Consider the following 20,809-nt stretch of genomic DNA (forward strand, 5'->3'; position numbering starts at 1 on the left):
CGGATTTTTTAAAATATCTATCGAAAGTAAGTGAGCCAATGGCACATTTGCACGTAGTTAACAAGCTAGCTCTAGCTTGTTGTGCGCTGTTAGCTGTATAACGTCTATAAGCTGGTTAGCTAACGTTAAACTAAAGACAGTCAACTGAGCAAGTCGCTGGCAACAGCTGTCTTTTGCTTCTCATATTTAGTTTGCCAGTTTAACTTGTGCTTGACATCGCATTATTTCGACTAGTGGAATGTAGGTGTAACGTTAGGAGTAAAGTCAGAAGCTTGTCTACAAGTTACCAAACGATGTCTGACTGCAGAGGTGAAGTAGCTATGGCTAGCTAACGTTAGCTAGTTAGTTTTTTTTATTTATTATTGCGTTATTTTAGTTATTTAGGTAGAAAGTGTTTGGACAAGCCCTCAAGCTAGTGAGCTAACCAGCTTTCAACGTTAACTGATATTTTAGATAAAAACTAACTAGGTGTACTAGATAATATTAGCGTTTTTTTTGTGGTCAAACCGTTTAATGCTGTTCTTTTAACTAGCAGCATGACCGAGCTTTACCGTAATGTTAAGCTAGTGGTAAGTTATCAGTGCAAAGCTCGTAAGGTAACGTTATTGCATTTGTAGTTAGTGGTACTTCCTAACTTCTCACTTATTTAAGTGGCGCCAAAGGAGGTTGAGCTGTAAGTTAAGTAAGTTATTTGTCAGTTAGCTTCTACATGGGGTAGGTCCAGTTTGAAAATGTAGCTCTATGTTTTACATTTATGACATAGCTTAAGTCAACTTAAACCAATGATTATAATCTGAAACACATTAAAATGTTAGAAATATACCTAACATGTCATGACTTGTAAGGCATATGTGTGAAGTTAATTATCGCTATTCTCTGATTCTTAGACGCATCTATAAGTGATACTCCTAAAAAGACATCATTCAATGGCGAGTTAAACGGCCTGCTTGGAGCTGATTTCATCGGAACGGGAGAGTGTGCAGCCATGGCCGGGGCACCAGGTCTCAGCCCGGAGAATCTTAGCACACAAGAGTGCCAGACCATGTTAGTTCAAGCTCCCTTAGATTGTATTTTCTCTATATGCTCTTTATTTGAATCATCTGTCTTTATGTTCTTTCAAATGTTGGACTCATTGGCATAGATAGGCAAATACCATGTAAATTGAGGGATGATGAATGGAGTTGCCCTGTTGAAAAATAGACATGCAATACGAGAATGATGTAATTAAGTCTTTTATTTCTTTGTCCAGCTGCCTATCAGGCGATGATGGGTCTACTTGTGTTGCCATCACTTCCAGCCTTGTAGAAATAGTGGCAAGTCGTGACTCCAGCATTGACAGTAAGGCTCGTGGCAGCAACAAGGTAAACTTTGTACTGTAAACATGGGTATACCCTCTTGGGTATGACTATTTATTGTTTATGTCATATTTGGTACTATTGAATTGCCCCTTTCCACCTCTGTGTCCAAGTTGACTCAAGATCTGTTTTACTTTGAAATTTCAGGTGAAGATACAGCCTGTGGCCAAGTATGACTGGGAGCACAAGTATTATTATGGCAACCTTATTGCTGTGTCCAACACTTACTTGGCCTATGCCATCAGAGGTGAGTGTTTTTCAATTTTTCCAATAAAAATGATGTGCAAAGCACTGTGTTGACAACAGCAGACAAAAAAAAAATCCTCTAAAGGTTTCCCCCTGCTCTGAATTGGTGCCCTGAATAAAATGGTAAAGCATGTGATTTGAGAGGGTTGTGGTGGTCAATATATTAATACAGGACAGGAAGACATCTGAACACCTTCCACCTGTTCAGTTGGTTTGACACACTAGAATGAAATATAGAGCACCAAAACAGCTTTAACATGCTCCCCCCACATAATGTAACATTTCAGTCATCAGCTTTTGCCAAGTGAATGCTATTGAAAATATGTTAAAGTAATATATGGATATTTTATTGCGCCAAAGATGTACGTCAGATCTTAGTCCAAACTCCCACTGTACATCTCCCTTAACTGAGCGGCAGAAGAACCAATCACCCTGCGCCTGCCAGACAGCATTCCATCTGCCATAACAATTCCTCAAACGAGGAGATTTCCTCTTTAATGAAATGAGGGATTCTGTGAATCATTTTGACTTTTTTGATGAGGCAGACAAGATTAGGTTGAATTGAAAATATACAAGAGGGGAAACAAATTCTAGCAAGAGGATAAGTTGCTGTTCTGAAATCAATAACGCATTTGATAATACATAGTTTTTGTGGGCTTTTAGTTGCATTATTCAATCGTCATTAAAGGTTGAACCATGTGACTCACTGGCAGTTTTGAGAAATGTTTGGCTCTGTTGTCACGGTTACCTAGAGTTACTGGCTCATTTCAGAGGTTACTGCCAACACAATTCCAGCTAAAAAGAAATTAGAAACATGTGATAATTTCTCCTTTATTCCATTTGAGTATTCTGGAAGTCTTTTGTTAGTCTATGTTTTCTGGCTGGTTGGTGTCTACAAAGCTAATCATACATGAACATATTTCCTATTGTTTAGCTTTGATTAACTGTAGACACCACTTAAATGTGCATGATGTGATTCACACTAGTTATGGAGGATGGGAAAAGCACAACTTAGAAAAATCATGCAAGTTGTCATATAGATTTCAGTGTGATGATCATTTTTCTCAACATGGACAGAGCAGTGCATTATGTTTTCAGGGTTCAGCTCACCTTCATTGTTTGTGTGTCGGATCAAAAAATCTGACATACAAACAATGGTCTTATTTGGTTTCAAGACCAATTCATGCTGCTGGCTCTGTATTTCAGATCCATACACTCCTCTTGAGATGATCCTGACTCATTGACATGTATTACTTAAAGCTACATTCTGTGATGACTATACGGTTATTGATTTGTTTGGTCGGTTGCTACCATCTTGTCTTGCATGTTCATATGCCTCTTTTGTGGGTGTCTGTGCACAGGAGCTAACAATCATGCGATGATCCGTGTCCTGAGCCTGGGTTCGGCTGAGCGCACGCTTCTCAAGGGCTTCACCGGCGCTGTCACAGACCTGGCCTTTGCCCACCTGGACTCCACCCTGCTGGGCTGTGTGGACGAGGCCGGCAACCTGGTCATCTGGCAATTGACCAGCACCAGTGGAAAGATCCAGTATCCTCCCCAAACAGCTCTCTGCATGAGGGTGTCTTTCTGCGTTCTTTTTCTGTCAGCATAACCATTAAAACAGTCTACTGGAACTGGTATGATGTGTGTCTCCTGACCCATCCCAAACTGAGTGCAAAGCCTGTTACTCATCTTAATTCCCAGCCTAAGTCTGCAATTCAATAATTCACCATTTTACCCATACCTCCACCAAACCCTGCACTTACAAGGGAGGGTAGTTAAGATATTCTGCAGTGTTTGTGTCTGTATACATAGCTGTCTGTGCTGCACTTGGATGCTTTTTGCAGCCTTAACCCACGGTGCCTCTCAGAGATGAGGTGGTGGTGCACATCCGCAGGCCTGAGGATACGCCACTAAACTCTCACAGGAGGCTCATCTGGTGCCCCTTCATACCTGAGGACAACGAGGAGAGCCCGGAGGAGTCCTGTCAGACCTTAGCCCTACTTCACGAAGACCGAGTATATAATTGAATGATTTTAACATTGTGACCGAGTACGGTTCACACAACACTGTCCACTTACTGTCCACTTATTGTAGACCAGCAATGGTCCTGATGTGTTTGGGTGGTTTTTCCATTCCTGTCTGTTGTTTTGTATTCAGCTCTGTTGCTGGGCAGTATGTTAACAGAGAGGCTTTCCCCACTCAACTCAAACTCCCATCTCATCTTCCACAGGCAGAAGTTTGGGATCTGGACATCCTTAAGTCAAACAATAGCACTTGGCCTGTGGATGCAACTGAGCTAAAAGAGGGCTTCATCACCATCAAAGGACATACAGCTGTAAGCAGCCTCAAATGCACAGTTCTTTTGGTTCACAGTTCTTCTCGACAGCCTTATTTATCTCAACTGCGAGTGATGGTCTATTGAATGCAAAAACCTTAGTAACTGTTTCCACAACTCAGTGTAGTTTTTTTGGTGTAAAATTTGCAATTAAATAAATCCTTTCTGTTTGCTTTTGTGTTTAGCGCATAAGTGAAGGAGCTTTGTCACCTGATGGCACTGTGTTGGCCACCGCCAGCCATGATGGCTATGTTAAGTTCTGGCAGATTTACATAGAGGGACAAGATCAACCCAGGTGTGCTAATAAGAAGTAATTACGCTCAACGTCTCTCTTCTACTTTACGCATACACGATTTCACTTACTCATCACGGCCTGGCTGAAAAATAAGTCTGGTTCGCTTTCTGTGGTCTGCCAATATGGGAGCTTTTCTCACCCTCTCTTTCCCTCTTAGATGTCTCCATGAGTGGCAGCCTCATAATGGGAGAGCTCTGTCGTGTTTGCTGTTTTGTGACAACCACAAGAAGCAGGACCCTGAGTAAGTACCCTTTGAATACAGACACTAGTGTAACTTATGTCTTTCTGCATCTACACATCTCCCCGCTTTCTTTCTCTCTCACTCTCTCTTTCGCTCTTTTCTCTCTTTGTCACACACACATGCACACATGCTGGTTACTCACTGAGTATGAGGTCTTTGCAGTGCGGGTGTGTGTCTCTGGCATTAGTTGTTGTGTAAATCACAGTTCTTGTGCTTTTCCTGGGTGTGTGGGACCTCAAGAATGTGTCCTCTATGGTCAGTGATCTTTTCATACACTGTGGCTGGGAGCCTTCATGAATCCTGGTCTTACTGGATCGCTGCTATCTTATTTGACTTCTCATTGTGTCATTCTTTGGCTGTCTTCTGCAGCGTGCCATTCTGGCGTTTCCTCATCACCGGAGCGGATCAGAACCAGGAGCTTAAGATGTGGTGCACCGTTTCATGGACCTGCCTGCAGACCATTAGGTCCGCTAAAAAAACACGCATAGCTACTATACCTTGAGAGGGTTGAAATAAATTCACACAGGTGCAAATATATATAATTTAATGATTTTAACATTGTGATAATTCTCTGTTTAGGTTTTCTCCAGATACATTCAACTCAACTGTGCTACCCAGTCTGAAGGCCAGCCTGGACCTGGCTGCAGAGTGTCTGATCCTCACAGATGTACAAAGGAAGGTGAGCTGCTACCACCACTGCACGGTCTACTCGATACACTACACTGTACTACACCTAAGAACTAAGACTAATAACAGTCAAACATCTTCAGTAACATGAGCTCTCATTGGTTGTCTGTCTTTCACTCTTTGATCTGTAATGTTTTTGTGCGGCGAGGCCACTCTGGGATAGTGGTAGGGGTGGGCCGAGTTACTTTACAGCTCATTATTTATGAATAGCATTATTACAATAATAACCAATAACCTAACCTATGACTTTTTAACCAAACCAATGCATTGTCACTCTGACACATTTCCAATTCTGCCTCCACTTGTATGTGTGGCAATGACATGGTCTAGCCAGCTACATTACAGAGGATAGATAGGCCTGACAGTTCCTTTCAAACCTTTACTTAGGTTTCACCAGAGCCCGTCTATGTCCTACATTCTCTGGTTTCACTGTAAAACTAACCAGACCTTACAGAATAGAAACTAATGCATTAGCTTATGGCTAATGTATATGAGAAATCCCATAGAGATGCTAACGGTTAGCATAATCGATAAAAGTTTATATTTAGAGCTAACGTCAGTCCATTTACAAAAAGGTAACATAAGAAGATGTCTTTGTTTACAACTGACTATTAAAATACTCAAAGGCTAGCCTAATGTTTACATATAATACCGTGACTTTAACTCATCAATACCACTTGAACAAAGTAGCTGCACAAAATAAACATTAGGCTGTGTGTGACAACGTGGACCACTAGCAATCACGTGACTTGCTCTGCTGCAGCCAGGGACTTCTCTCGCATTCACCTCCTGGCTTAGTGAATGTATGGGGGTTCAATGCGTGATTTCGAGTGTTTTCCCCCTAAGTAATTTAAATATTCGATAATGTCAATTTGCACATCGTTAAAGCAGCAATCACAATATTATCGCAGACGATATATATCGCCCACCCCTAGATAGTGGGCCTTTTCTCTGATTTGATGATTATGTCTGTATCTATGAATGTCTCACTGGCTACGTTCAGACTGCTGGCAAAAGTGGCCCAAATCTTTTTTTCAGGGGGTCAAGTGACCAGGTCAGAGTCCTTCAGAAGTAATGTAAACACTCAAATCTTGCCCAGATCTGATTTTTTTTTTTCAAATCAGATTTAGACCACTTCCATATGTGGTCCTGAATCAGAACCAGGTCTGATTTTTTTTTTTTTTTTCAATGCGGCGGCAGTGTGAACAACCAAGGCGGATTTGATGCGACTTTTACTTCAATCTACATCGACATTTGTCACAATTATGTGCTGGCGGGAGTTAGCTGATATCATTGTTATTGTTCTTTTGCGCATGCGGGTCAGTTCGGAACCGCAAACAGTTCACACTGGAATCTGATATAGGCCACATTTTAAAAGGTAATGTGAACAGCCAAACAAAAAATCTGATCTGAGCAAAAAACCTGAATTGAGCACTAATGACTTGCGGTGTGAACGTAGCCACTCACTCACACACACTCTCTCGGTCCATCTCCCACTGGCTCTCTGTAGGTGATCTATGTGATGGAGTTGCATCAGGATCAGGAAAAAGGTCGTGCAAGTTTCACGGCCGTCTCAGAGTTCCTGCTCACGCACCCTGTGCTCAGCTTCGGTGTACAGGAAGTCACCCGCAGCCGTCTGCGCCACACTGAAGTGCTTCCCCCAGATGAGGAGAGCGAGAGCATGACTACAGGTCGGTTCCCATCTCATTAAACACAGTACTTCTGCTCTGAGGTAGTTAATGCTGCATCGTACAGATTGTCCAACTGTTATGCATTTTTGGCATTAGTTAATCTTTCTTATCACCCGGAGAGAAGAAATACTCTTCTGATTGGCTGGCGGGGTGGCTTTTAATTCTGAATAACGGGACACCTATGAAGTAGATCTGGTAAAAAAAAGTTTAATCGCTGTTCCATATCAATGCTTATGAATGGTAACCATAACAACCATAGTAGGACAACGGTTGAGCCTGGAGGCAGGCTTTGCAACAATGGAATCAACTAAACAAGCTAGCTGTCCATGCTATTGCTGTTATAGGGCCAACGAAAGTTGTATAAGCTGAACTAGTGGGCTTCTTTAAACAGAACCGTGTGTTTCCTTTGCGTGCTATAAAAGCATGGCTTTACAGTGGCATTTACTAATGGACTCGGGCGGAGGCAACTCCCCTCCGCTACGTGTCGGGGAGTTCTTTGCCCCTCACCTTGGTCCATTAATTCCGTATAACAGGACACCTTGGCGGCTGTTATCCCTTACATAATGAATGTTATTTTGAAGGACCTTTTTGCTGAAATGTACTGTTTGCATTTCAGAAGGAAGCCAAGGCCCCATGGAATCCAAGTCAGGAATCAAAATCAAACTCTACTGTGTTCACACAAAGTAAGTTCCCATTGGTTAATAATACATGCCCTATTTCAAATAGGTTGGCCCAGCCTCATCCTGCTTCTTATAGCTATACCACACCAATACGTCTTTCTCTCAGAGCCATGTTAATGAACGAGCACCGTTGGTGTGCAGGCAATCCCCTCACATGAATAAACATACAGCTCGGCCATTAATATTTAATTCTCTCCAAGATGCGTTGGCTATTGCTGGTAATTTGGCTGATTCATCCCCACACACACACCCTCCACACTCTCACACACACACATTCACCTCCACCCTGTTCTTCCCTCTAGGTCTCTCCAGGATGTGCAGATCTGGTTCCAGCCTGACCTGGGATCCTCCAGCTCGCTGTGCTTACCGCACATGGGGTCACAGGAAGCCTTAGGTGAGTGTCAGAGGTCTCTAATAACAGGATTTATTACACGGCTCTTCACAAGGCAAGTAGAACGCTCCATTGGCTTGAATGGGATTTCCCAAAGTTTTACGGTAAAATATCTTCATGTAATTACTGCTGCAAACATATAATTACTGCTGTCAATGGCAACGGGTTTTGTGCTTCTGATACGTCTTTCATATCACTACGCAAGGACTGGAACTTCATTCAAAAGTGAAAGCAGACGGTTGATCAGCTGTGTTCTAAAGAATGTTTGATTCAAGTTCAGCGTGTGTTATTGCAAACTATTTGTTTCTCAGCAAATGCCACGATGACCGGTAACAAATAGGCTAGGCTATGTAGGCTAAAGTCATATCGTAGGGAGTTTATGATTTCGTTTTGGCAAGTAGCCGTGTAATAAGCGGGATAATGTATAGAACGCCGGTCATTATTGGGAAAATAAGTCCCTTCAGGGCGGAACAAGACCCCTCCGCTGCGTGTCGGGGTCCGGTTCGCCCTGTCGGGACTTATTTTCCCAATAATGACCGGCATTCTATACATTATCCCTTACGTGTTGTGGGCAAGTCACATGAAAGGCCCCGATATGGGACGCCATTGTTTTTAGTGGAGGTGTGCATTAACATTGGGTACCGTTAATTTTGTTCATTGCTGCTTGAATCAGGTACTGCTCCTTGGGAATGTAGAGGTATTCCATGGGGTTCAAGAAAATAGGTTGACATTTTTTAAGCAGTAATGCTTATTAGGCCATAAGTAAAGTAAGTTTTCTGTGTTACCTCTTATTATATAGGCTATTACATAGCTCTCATTTAGTTTGCTCAGTCGTGAAATGTTCATTTTAACACTCTCAATTCTGTCTCGGAAGAAAACTTTTTTGATTTGTATACACAATGAAAGCACTGTATCCCATCTTCCTCTGCGGTGTTGTGTCTGGTGGGAGTTTGTTGTATGGATGAATAAAAGAAAATGCTGAATATAAAGAAAGGTCTTGAGTGCTCTAGCATACCAGTATCAAAGAAAGTCAGACGAGGTGTTTTTCATGTGCCCTGGGTTTGTCTCCTCAGCAGGTTTCTCAGACCACCTGACTGACATGAGTGTGGAGGGCCTGAGCTCGGATAAGGACTCGGGAAGCGATTCACAGAACGACCTGTGTAAGATCCCCGCCCTGCCCGCCCCTGCAGACTTCCTGAGCTCTGTTGGTGCTGCCGCCGCCGCTGCCACCACCATGCCCAAACTCATGACCCCTGAATCCTTCATGACTCCCAGTGCATCAGTAAGTGAGCCATTACTGTTATTCGAGTGACTTGGGAAGCATGCATGGAGTTAGACTTAAAATAATCTTGTAACATGATTTTGGCACCCTCTGGAGGTTTGGTGGCTCACCAGTGTGTATCTGTATGGCACCCTGTACTGCCGAAGCTCTGATGGAGACACATGGGTTGCCAAATTCTCAGCTTTGCATATAAGGTGGATCAGGCCAATGCAGAGTATTTATGTGATGTGTGTTATTTACATAAAAGCAAATCTTAAGTTTTAGTAAAGAACAGTTCTGACTCTGTTAAGGTGAGATCTTCATTCCACAAGATGCTTCAGATGCTCATCAAATGTGAAATATTCGCACATATATTGGCTAGCACTTAACTTCAAAGATCATACCATGAAAGGGCTTTACAGTGCGACATATTTCACACATGTTACAAAAAAGTATGTATAAGAAAAATAATAAAAAAATCCATGGCATGACCTCTCTTCCTGATACCTGTTAAAGTCAAACTGCGTGGAACTGACAGGGATTGTTTTTTTTTTCTTTTTGTTTTTTTACAAAAAAATGCAACAACCAAATAACATATCATGCTAATAGCTTTTGCTCCTCTCAAACACAATGTAGCCAAGGGAGATGTTTGCAACTACATGACCTTTTATCAATCTAGTTGCATTAGGCCTACATCCCAACTAGGGGTGGGAATTGGCAAAAATGTGACTATTCGATACTATTGGGATATTTGGGCCACGATACAATATTATTGCGATTCTTAAAAATCGCAGTATTGCAATTCGATACAGCGATATATTGCGATTCATGTCTCCCATATATTCAAAGGCATAACAAAAAATAAGGAAAATAAGACTCTTCAACTCACTTCAAATGTCACATTTAATTCTGTGAACATTACCTTCTACACTTTAACTGAAGTGCAAAAACTTAGTAGGAGGGTAGTGCAAAAACTTTATCATGGCATGATGCATGTCAAGGTCCTTTCTATTCGCTTTTTTTTTGAAAAACATACATACATACATTCTACAAACCGAAATCCCATTATCCTTATTACAGGTGTCAATGAGAGAGTAACACAGTCATAGTCTTTGGTTTGGTTTTGATTTTCTAATAGGAGTAAGTGTTTGTGACAACACATCATGATAAATTTGATAATGTTTGATCGCTGTTTTGGTATGAAGCGTCTTTCACGTAATATATGCGCACTCTAGAAAGTGAAAGTAGCCTAACCTAGGCCAACGATGCGCTCAGTGTCTGCTCAGTGTCAGTAACTGTCTGCACATCCGCAATCAATTACGTTTCTCAAATGGAGAACACATCCATGTTCCCTCACGTCTCATGGCCACTCTAGGTAATCCTTCTGTGTTTGCAAAATTCCTGACAGTTCCTGATCGCTAAACTTTTGTTTTGAGAGAGAGAGAGAGAGAGAGACACTTTGTGTGTGTCCCTGCATGGGGTTACGTTCGAGTCAAGTCAGAAGTTGGACTGTCCGTTCCGCATTTACGCCGCTCCATTATTAGATTCACGTTATCAGACAGCACTCGCATTATGATGGCTAGAGTTGCGGGACTTGAATAAATTATGCGCTATACCTGCAATCCCGTGCTGAAATTTAAGCTCTGAAGGTGAACCCTGAGTAAATAAAAGTAGTCTAAAATAGATAATTATATAATTAAATATTGTGATACTTTGCGCTACTGTATCGATATAATTGCTAGCACAAAATATCGCGATACTGAACAGAATAATTTTTTTTCCCCAGCACTAATCCCAACCACAATTGATAAACTATGAGGAACTGCCCTATTTGTGATTTTTTTTTAGAAGTCTCTAAATTAATAATAAATATATTCTTTCATACCAACGATATAGCGCAATGATATTGTAACAATAAGTGGAATACATTTTTCGCATGTACAGAGGTGACAAAGAAGCTAGCAATTCTTGTCCAAAAAGTATTGCTACACCACGATACTCAATATGTTGTCCAACGGTGAGTCATTTTTCCCCTTTTGCATTGACACAGGATTTTATGGGTTCCCCCACCTGCCAAATCCCACTTTAACCACTGGCTACAGAGGTTAACATTTTTGTGACACTACTGCTACGAGCAAATAAAGTTAACGTACAGCCCTGCATGAAATTATTTGGAAAGTTTAATGGAAAGAATTAGATTTTGAATCTGGGTACATTCTGTGTTCCTCGTCTTTATCATAAATTGCTGGCATGGTGTGACAGTGCCTCTTCCTCACAGGTGCCAGCCTCGCCAGGCAGTGGAGCCAGCAGCCTGACCATTGTGACGGCGATGAGCTCCGACGGTGGAGCTAGGTGGGTGTGATCTCCTGACCGCAACGTCAATGCTGTGCAGCTGCCAGTGAAGCTGGTCTCTGCGCCACAGTGCTAATGGGTGCAAAGTATATCCCATTCCACTTGGAGTGAAAAACATTTGTTCAACATCAATTAAACCATGCGATCGAAACATTAAAGTACCTTCGCTAATTGCTCCTTTGGCACATAGTCATTGATGGTGCAGTTGTGGTTGTCATAGCTGTTGTTTTTTTTTTTTAGGTACATTTTGGGCTTTTATGCCTTTAATTGACAGGACAGTGGAGAATGACAGGAAGTGAGTGGGAGAGGGAGTCGGGGTGGGATCCAGAAAGGACCACGGGGCGGGAATCGTACCCGGGTCGCCGGCGTACGGTGCAGTTGCCCCAGGCAGTTGTGCCACGGCGGGGGGCTGTTGGTTCTTTTGTGTTTGTCGTGGCTAACTGACGTCTGTGCGGTGATTGTAGGGGAGGCGATGAGGTTAGCCAGAGCCCAAAGATGTCTCTGGACAGCAGCGGCAGCAGTGGCCTCAGCCTGAGCGCCACCACCACCAGCAGCCCCAGAGCCAACTCCATCCTGCTGGCAGGCCTCGGAGACATCCAGGTAGAACCACACACAGACACACTTTTACATTTACATTTATTAAGTCATCATTCATTTTCCCTGTTACGTACATATGTCAACCATATTACATCACACACACACCGCACACATCACACTACGTTGCTTACATGACTTCATATCATACTTTGTACATCTGGCCCTGTTGACGGGGATTTCAGCCACGTGGTCATCGTGACCTTATTTTCAAAAGTAGAGGCACATTAAGTAACCTGACTCGCCTAGCTCCACTCACATCAATCTGGGATCGGTTCCGTTGAGAGTGATTTCGGCACGAGATTGTATGGTAGAGCCAATCAAGTGGCTTATCCAATCTTATGCAAGGATTTTTTAATAAGGCCCAGCCTTCTGAAGCACCACTCCAATGGATCGATCCCAGATGGATGAGTGGAGCTAGACGGAACGAAATTCATCTGGCTAAAGTCAGGTTACACATTAAGGGCTTTTGATGGAATTCAGCTCAGAGGCACTTGTACAGATGCAGTAATATGACTGTCCTCCTTTACCCTCACTTCCATACACCTCTCTCCTTACCCGCATTCACTTTTCACTCACTCATCCACCTTCTACCCACCCACTCAATACACACACACACACACTTTCTCACGCCTTGCTCTGCAGCTTCAGAGTTTCTCTCCCCCCTTGCCGCTCTCTCCAACTCTCCTGCGCGAGGCCTACCCCTTCAGTCACATGCCCCCCCTTACCTACCCACTCCGACCCTCCCAGGTGCCCCCGCTCTCACTGGACCTGCAGGCCATGGAGCCGCCACTGTTGATGCCGCAGGTGTCCCCGACGCGCGCCCGCTCCCCGGACGTCATCTCGTCCGCCTCCACCGCCATGTCGCAGGACATCCCCGAGATCGCCTCCGAGACGCTGCAGCGCGGGAGCCTCGCCGCCAGTGTAGCTGCCGCTGCCGCAGCTGCAGCCGCGGATTCGACGCAGGTGTCCACTCCGATGTCCCTGCCAAGTCTCCATGGCGATAGCATGGCCTCGGCCGCCTCCGCGCTGCACATGCTGTCGCCGCGTAACCGCTCGGGTGGGCCAGAGCTGGGGCTACACCCGCTGGAGCTCGGCCCGGGCGTGGGCCCCGTGGACGGAGAGCAGCGGCTCAGCAACACCCCCTCGCTGCTGGAGAACGCGCTGTCCCAGGAGAACGCTGCTGCGGCTGCTTGCGCAGACAATGGCATAGGCCACGCCTGGCCTGCGGCCCCGGATATCACACGGGAAACAAGACAACGGGACAACGGCATGGGAGACTGGTCAGTTATCTGTGTGTGTGTGTTGGCATAAATAAATAGTAGACTCAATAGCTGGCACCCTGGTATTTTGAATAAGCAATAAAGGCCTCGAGGCCAAGACATGTATATTCTAGTTTTCTCGATGCGTAATAAATATTTGTAAAGAGATGGATTTACAGTCGCCATTCTGTTCTCTGCAATATATGATGTGCTGTCGCAGTCCTCAGCCTTTGTGCTTTATTGTATTGTATGCGTTTATAGCCACCAGTCATGCTAATTAGACTGCAGGGAAGTAAATCATTCCAGTGTTTCCGCAGTCTCTTGACACTTAAAGTTGAAAGTCTTAAAATCTCTCCTCCAGCTCAAGAGAGGACATGAAGGACAGACACATATCGTCTCCATACCATAGGCGCGCTTACCATCTTACCCAGAACGACAGTCAGGACGCCAGTGCAGAGCAGAGGTACACACAAACTTATGCGGTCACACTCCCTGACTTTTAGGCAGTCTCTAAAATACTCGACACAAAAAAAAGAGTCTCATAATCTGCTTATCAGCCTGCTCTCTCATCTCATCCCTTCCTCTCCTCATCTTGATTGCTTTGTTTTTTGATGATGCGCAGTGACCATGATGATGAGGTGGCGAGTCTGGCATCGTCGTCGGGGAACTGCGGCTCTCGCTCGAGCCACAGGCTGCCGGTGAAAGACTGGAAGACCTCCCCCAGGGGCTCCCCCAAACTCAAGCGCAAGAGCAAAAAGGACGACGGGTGAGCAAGCATGGGGATTCAGGGAAAACAAATGATATAATACTGGCACAAGAAAGCATTGTACTCAAATTCAAATAGTGCTTTATGGGCATGACAAATATGCGCTTGTGTTGCTAAAGCAGTCATTACATGTAGGGCAGGACCACATACAGAGGAGGATATCAGAGCAGATACAACTCTTTGTGTTACATGCAAAAGGCTAGTGTGTAGGACAAGTGAAAGATTAGCTTTTTTGCCTTTCTCTAAGCTACAACATCTTTTAACCCTGCAGTTGATTCCCCAGCCTCTGAACTGCAAGACCTAGAACCAGAGAACTAAAATCCAAACTAATGTCAAATCCCTTTTTTTCTTTTCCACCAGAGAGTCCTCCCAGGTCCGGCAGGGTGACCACCAGGTAGGCCCACCTGTTGTTTTCTTTCCCTCTCTCAGCATAATCTCCTGTTTCTGGTTCTCCTGGACAGGCTCACTGTGCAGTTGAGCTTTTAGTCGAGTTAAATACACCTAAGTACGGCAGAGAACCTGAAAATCCCCGGACAGGAGAGCAGGGCTTTAGAGGCAGCCTTGATGTGGCAGACAGCAGTGATGTCGGCGCGCTCTAATCCCCTGTAATCCAGGCTTAGTGAAGCGTGGACCTCGGGCTCTGCATCCCTTGTGTTACGAGCACAGCCCCTGTTTTTCCCTGTTGTGTGTTTAGAAACTCTCCTGTGTGTGTGGCTGTGTGTACATGCATCTGTGCATCCATCCATCCATCCATGTTTGTGTCCATCTGTGCATAGATATCTTGTTTGCATGCCTACTTTGTTCAGTACAGAGATGTAACGGTATGAACATTTAACATGACTAATATAGTGACCAAAATTATCACGTTTAGCAGTATTATCGCTGTATTTTTCAAATGTGCTGAAAATGTACCACCAATGATGGACAGAGCTGATAATTGGCCAGTACTGCATGCACAATAGCAACAAAATTGAGTCGGCAGAATAGCATAGTGTTTTGTCATAAAAGTGGTGTGGCTCCTTTAAGGCAAAAGGCTCCCTTTTATACTCAGTGCGCAAAACTAATAGAAGAAGGGGTTTTAATTAGAAAATTAAAACACTTTTTTAATTAAACGTAGTTTACAAAGAGATCTTGCCACACTGAGAGCTACTATTTTGTCACTAGCAACCTACATCTGTCCTCTGTCAAATACAGTTGCATTTTCAGTTCTGAACAAAACTGTTCAGGAATTATTTCAACTAAAGTGGAATGTGCATAATGTTTCATTCGTCCCTCCTGGTCGGGATGAATGAAACTGGCACAGAAGACAAGAAAAACATACAGTTTAAACTAGCCTATGTAAACTTCCGACAATTTCAATATTTTAGAACATGTTGTGAATGAATGGCCGTCACAAATGGTCGCTAGCTGTAGCCTAGTAGATGCCATGGGTGTTTTATTATGACAAACTTCCAAGATGCAGTAGGCAGCTGTATGCATCAGATGAGTGGTAAAAAAGTTAAAATGCTCAAAAGTATTAAGCCACTTATCCTATACATTTGGTAGATTCAACGGAGAACCATTCCTGTGAGAGTAGGCCTGCGAAAATGCACTGCAGATCCACAAATCTAATTAGGTTTATTTATGTTTGCAGTCATCATGAAATATGTGTAGCAATGGCACCTGATTTCAAACACATAACAAGCCCACATTGCATGCTGCTCTTGTGCGCCTACTTTGGACGACTTGGATGATGCTGGAAAGAATTCCATGCACATTTTTTGCACCGTGGTCATCAACCATGGAAATTAAGATAATTAAAATCAAAGCGGTAATTGTTATCGTCGAATTTTATTGTGGTTTACCGTTACACCGGTAACCGTTACATCCCTACTGTATATGTACAATTCCTACCTGTGTTTTTGTGTGCCTGTCTCTTCCCACCTTTGTGTTGTGGAGTGGTGGGTTGGTGTGTATCTCCTCCCTTAGGGCATGTGTGAGCCTCCTTATTTATGTGTGTGTTTGTGTGTGTGTTACAAACACTGCTAACTTGTGTGTGGGGGGGTACACTTCTCACCTGTGTGTGTGTGTGTGTGTGTGTGTGTGTGTGTGTGTGTGTGTGTAGCTGAGCCCTGAGATGTACGAGGAGATGCTGCTGCTGATGCGGAGCCAGCAGCGGGAGCTCGCCGAGCTGCGTCAGAGCCAGCTGGAGCTGCTGCAGCGGCTCACGGGCCACATGGACGCCGTGCAGAGCTCAGTTATGGCCCACGTCGAGCACGTCATGCACTCCCAGCAGGAGCAGGAGCGTATCCTTTCCACCAGGGGGAGCCCACACCACTCACACGCTCACTAACCAAAGCCCAAACCTGTAGGGCGTGAAAGAGAGAGGTTAAGACGTGCCGCAGAACGACCTTCCTACTAGGTTTAGCGGCAGTTCAAAGAAACACTTCTGAAGGCCTTACAGAGCATCTGATTAAAAAGTCCTAGGTGTGTAGGATTAGCGTAAGAGCACTGTAGGGTTATAGATTTAGAGCAGCAAGGTTTTATTAATTGACTTGCATTTAATTCGCGTTAGAGCAAAAGCAAACTTTAACCCTAGTTAAAGATTTCATACTTCGACCTCTCTCAAAATTAAGTTTTTCCACCCCATTTTTAGCTCTCAGAGATGTTCCAATATTACAGATTGCATATTTGACATATCTCCTAATCAACAGGGTTGATGTATGAATCTCCATATACTAGATGAGAGTACTAAATTGTTAAAGGCAATTCACATGGGGATTCATTTCGACCTAGTGTTTTCTGCCATAAAAATGTTTAAATGTTCCACCCATTCTATGCCTCAGCAGAGAGAATTGATAAAACTTTAATTAGTGCCTAGCGTGAAACTTTTACGCAGTACTGGGGTAGATATTGAGTCTCCTTCAGACATTGTAAGTGATGTTAGCCATCACTGGATTCCATTTCCAAGGCAAGCCCTCCCAAGACTTTCACACCACCCCTCTAAACTTTCTCTGACGTAACACCCGTCATCTCTGACAGGTTCCCCCAAGGCCACACATGCCAGGGGAATGGCAGGGGGGACGCTTGTCTTTAAAAAATAATCCGGAATTGGAATCCAGGCCATGTCCATCTGCGCAGTAGGAAGTGTTTGCGTCCTTGACCCCCCGTGGCGCTGCAGAGCGACGGATGGAGCGTCTTCTGGCGGAGGAGCAGCACCGCCACCTGCAGCTGCAGGAACAGCTGGCCCAGCAGCTGGCCCAGAGCCTCGGCGCCACCCTCTCCAACCGCCTGGACAAGGTGCTGCGCGACGAGCTGAAGAAGACCGTTCCACAGAGTCAGTGCTCCTGCTGTTGTTTTCCTCCTCAGTGTTTTACCTCTGTATTGAACATGCCCATCGATTCACACAGAGCTTACGGTTTTCAAGCGTTGTGCCTGAATTCTGGCATAGCCTGGGCTATTTAACATTGGAAAGTAGGCAATAATATATTTTGACATATTTCGAAAATTTCTGATAACTTCAGCCACAGAAATTTCCCTGATTTCAACCTCTGTAAACACGAACATAAGTTTTTATCAGAACAATCACAGGGTTTGATCCATACACTTTTTGATCCATATCCTTTCAGACTTTTTCCTCCTTAGTCCCTATCCCCCTTATCCCTTTAGAACTCAGCATTTGTGCTTTGCCCACCCAACCTAACTTTATAATTTCTTCTGTGGCTTGTGTGCACAAAAGGATTAACAGAAGGTCTATGCTTTTGTTAGACAGACTTCACTTGCACTGCAGATTTCTGATAGTCTATGTGGCTATTGAGTAAACCCTGTACAAAAAGAGCTGACAACCAGGGGGAACAAGATTTCAATAATACTATGGATGTATTTCACCTTTTGTAGCAACATTCTCCTGATGGGCCATTGATAAAAGCTTTCTGTGGCTAAGAGCTTTAATATTTAATGCGTATTTTATACTATTAGGCTCTATTAGGCTAGCTTCTCTCACAGGCTTTGAAACTGTACCTATAGATATATTTCTTGGCAGCCCCCCTCCTCCTCCTCCTCCTCCTCCTCCTCCTCAGGCTCTATAACTCAGCTGCTTTTGTGTTTTTGACCTATCCAGCCATCTCCAAGAGCTTGGAGCCTGTCACAGGACAGATGAGCAGCACTATCGCCGCCAAGCTTGCTGCCGTGGAGGGCACACTCAAAGAAAACGTCACCAAGGTCGTCAAGTCAAAGGTTAGTGGCAGTGGATTTCACACCCATTTCTCAATCCTCAGTAAAACCCTGTTTAGGGGTGTCTACACGATCACAAGGATTTCTTTTTTTTTTTTCAAACCGTTCTGTATCCACACAGACTCGAAATCAAGGAAAAAATGCCTTTTTCTTGCATAGCCTGCAAGTTTCAGCCTACAACTAAACAGCATTGTCAAAGCATCCATTTTAAATCTTTGCTCTCTAGAAACCGTTGTCAAGCCCCGGAAACGCAGTTGTCATCATTGACGCAAGGCCAAAACGTGACTAAACTTAACAAAACCTGCTCTCATTGTCGTGTAGATGGGCCCTTAGTCTGTTGGGTAAACCTCCTAAGACACCCCCATAACTACATGTTGGGTGTTTGCTTGGCTTTGGTATGCACGTAAAGAGCCCTCAGTGATATGGGTAGACATGATGCAACATCAAGAGCCAATTCTATAAATACTTCTATAAAAATCCCCCCCGACCCCTCCACAAAAAAATCTTCAAATATATAAGATTTCAAAAATAATTTGTTTTTGAAATGCAGTTTTGGGAATGTTGTTGAAACAAGAAGCCGTCGTATCAAAAGGATTAGTCTGACAGCTCCCTCTGAAGCGCTGAATTATTCAGGGCCTTTCCAGAGACTCGCTCTGGGTAAAGCCGTCCATGGCACTACTCACTCCGGCTCACTCTCCCCACTGACTCACACACACACTCACAGACACACACACACACACACACACATGCACACTCACAGAAACACACTCTCACTCAGGCACACACTGTCACACTATCTCTAACTTTCTCTTTCAAGCTCTGTCTGTTTTCCTAACCTTTTTCCTCTCTCTTGCTCCCCGTCCTTCTGCATCGTCTCTTTTTCCGTCTAATCTTAGTTTCTCTCTGTCTCGTGTGTCCCCCTCTCAATATCCCCTCTATATAGTATGTTCTCATGTTCTCATGTTCTCATTCCATCTTTGCCTCTTTTCCTTTGTAATCTTTATACAAGTAGTCTTTGTAAGAAGTACACATTCTCCCTCTCTCTTGATGACTCATTTAAACAGTGTCTTTGACTCTCTCTCTCTCTTATTCAGTATGTCTCTCCATCCCTCTCTCTCTGACCAGAACACTACTGACGCCATTGGGCGCGCAGCAGCTGAAGCCATGCAGGGTCCCATCCAGGCAGCCTACAAGGAGGCGTTCCAGAGCATCGTGCTGCCTGTGTTTGAGCGGGGATGCCAGTCCATGTTCCAGCAGATCAACGACAGCTTTAAACAGGGAACCCATGAGTGTAAGTACACATGTGGTTCTGCCACCCAGTGCTTGCCTTGATCCACACCAGTTTGCGTACCAACTAAGAAGAGGGGTGGATGATGCACTGCTGACAATGCCCGACTTAAGCAATAAGCCCTGAGAGGCCGTAGGTTACACTGATTCTACAACAGCTAAGGGGCGTTGTTAGGTGTTGAAGGATCAGTGTAACCTACGGACTCGAGTGGCTTATTGCTTTTCTAAAACTGTTACTATAAATACCTGGCAAAGTTTCATAAAGTAAAGGCACAGCAACTATAAATTGAATTATTTATTCATAGATAATCACTCTTCTGCCAAGAAATATATTTCCTCTATCTGAACGTCGAGACGCAGCTACTTTAACTTCTCTATCAAGTTATGGTAACGCAGTAATATAGAACGAAATCCGGTCAAGGTGTATGTTTATGCTGGATTTTACAATGGCATTGAACGTGATTCAGCCAATCACAATCAAGGACCGGAACTATCAGTTTTAGAAAGTATATTAGAACACCTAGAAAGGCCTAGCACCTTTGTAAAGATAGATAGTTTTAATTGATTTCAGCAGTGCATTTAACACCATACAGCCCCACCTGTTGGTGGATAAATTGGCAGAGCTAGGGGTCAACCAAAAGCTCATCATTTGGATCAACAGTTTCCTAACAAATAGGAAACAACAACCTCCACTGCCAGGCCCAGAAACACCGACGCCCCTCGGAGGTGTGTTTTGTCCACCGTACTCTACACACTTTACACTAACGAGTGCCGAGTTAGCACATCCATTCACACTTTCTTTAAATATGCAGACGATACTGCCATTGTTGGGTATTTGAAACCCAACAGCTCAGCACTGACCAGCTTTGAGCAAGAGGTGAGTAACTTCACCAATTGGCGTAAAGACAACTTCCTGGCTGTTAATGCAAATAAAACAAAAGAGATGGTAATAGATTTCAGACGCCATAAAAGTGAGATCCCCAACAGCGTTATTAATGACAAGATAATTGAGAGGGTTAATAGTTACAAATATCTAGGGATTGAAATTGATGACCAACTCAAATGTGATACATGTACTACGTCTAAGGTAAAAAAAAATTACAACAGCGAATGTTCAGAGCGTCCTTCAGAGCGTTTTGTCTTTTGCCCTG

General features: G+C 43.9%; 1 protein-coding gene across 5 annotated transcripts in view; it reads left to right on the forward strand.

Moving 5' to 3' along the window:
* Positions 1-20,809, forward strand: part of edc4 (enhancer of mRNA decapping 4) — a 30,764-nt gene that overhangs the window by 408 nt on the left and 9,547 nt on the right. The window contains exons 2-25 of one of the 5 annotated variants that reach the window (XM_076262193.1): positions 888-1,044; positions 1,250-1,361; positions 1,503-1,602; positions 2,963-3,149; positions 3,472-3,619; positions 3,835-3,939; positions 4,125-4,249; positions 4,392-4,475; positions 4,845-4,940; positions 5,055-5,154; positions 6,673-6,853; positions 7,470-7,536; positions 7,836-7,927; positions 8,998-9,206; positions 11,464-11,537; positions 12,002-12,137; positions 12,882-13,414; positions 13,755-13,856; positions 14,016-14,159; positions 14,520-14,553; positions 16,264-16,444; positions 17,320-17,475; positions 18,259-18,374; positions 19,497-19,662. In XM_076262193.1, the coding sequence (XP_076118308.1) occupies positions 888-1,044; positions 1,250-1,361; positions 1,503-1,602; positions 2,963-3,149; positions 3,472-3,619; positions 3,835-3,939; positions 4,125-4,249; positions 4,392-4,475; positions 4,845-4,940; positions 5,055-5,154; positions 6,673-6,853; positions 7,470-7,536; positions 7,836-7,927; positions 8,998-9,206; positions 11,464-11,537; positions 12,002-12,137; positions 12,882-13,414; positions 13,755-13,856; positions 14,016-14,159; positions 14,520-14,553; positions 16,264-16,444; positions 17,320-17,475; positions 18,259-18,374; positions 19,497-19,662 (3,405 nt within the window). The remainder of the gene's footprint in view (positions 1-887; positions 1,045-1,249; positions 1,362-1,502; positions 1,603-2,962; positions 3,150-3,471; positions 3,620-3,834; positions 3,940-4,124; positions 4,250-4,391; positions 4,476-4,844; positions 4,941-5,054; positions 5,155-6,672; positions 6,854-7,469; positions 7,537-7,835; positions 7,928-8,997; positions 9,207-11,463; positions 11,538-12,001; positions 12,138-12,881; positions 13,415-13,754; positions 13,857-14,015; positions 14,160-14,519; positions 14,554-16,263; positions 16,445-17,319; positions 17,476-18,258; positions 18,375-19,496; positions 19,663-20,809) is intronic. The other 4 variants (XM_076262194.1, XM_076262195.1, XM_076262196.1 and 1 more) reach the window with 4 other exon arrangements.

This window comes from Alosa pseudoharengus, unplaced genomic scaffold, assembly GCF_046254945.1.
Source record: "Alosa pseudoharengus isolate Yale_2024_CS ecotype anadromous, Long Island Sound unplaced genomic scaffold, YU_APseudo_1.1 YU_APseudo_1.1_scf_10, whole genome shotgun sequence".
Lineage (NCBI taxonomy): Eukaryota > Metazoa > Chordata > Actinopteri > Clupeiformes > Clupeidae > Alosa > Alosa pseudoharengus.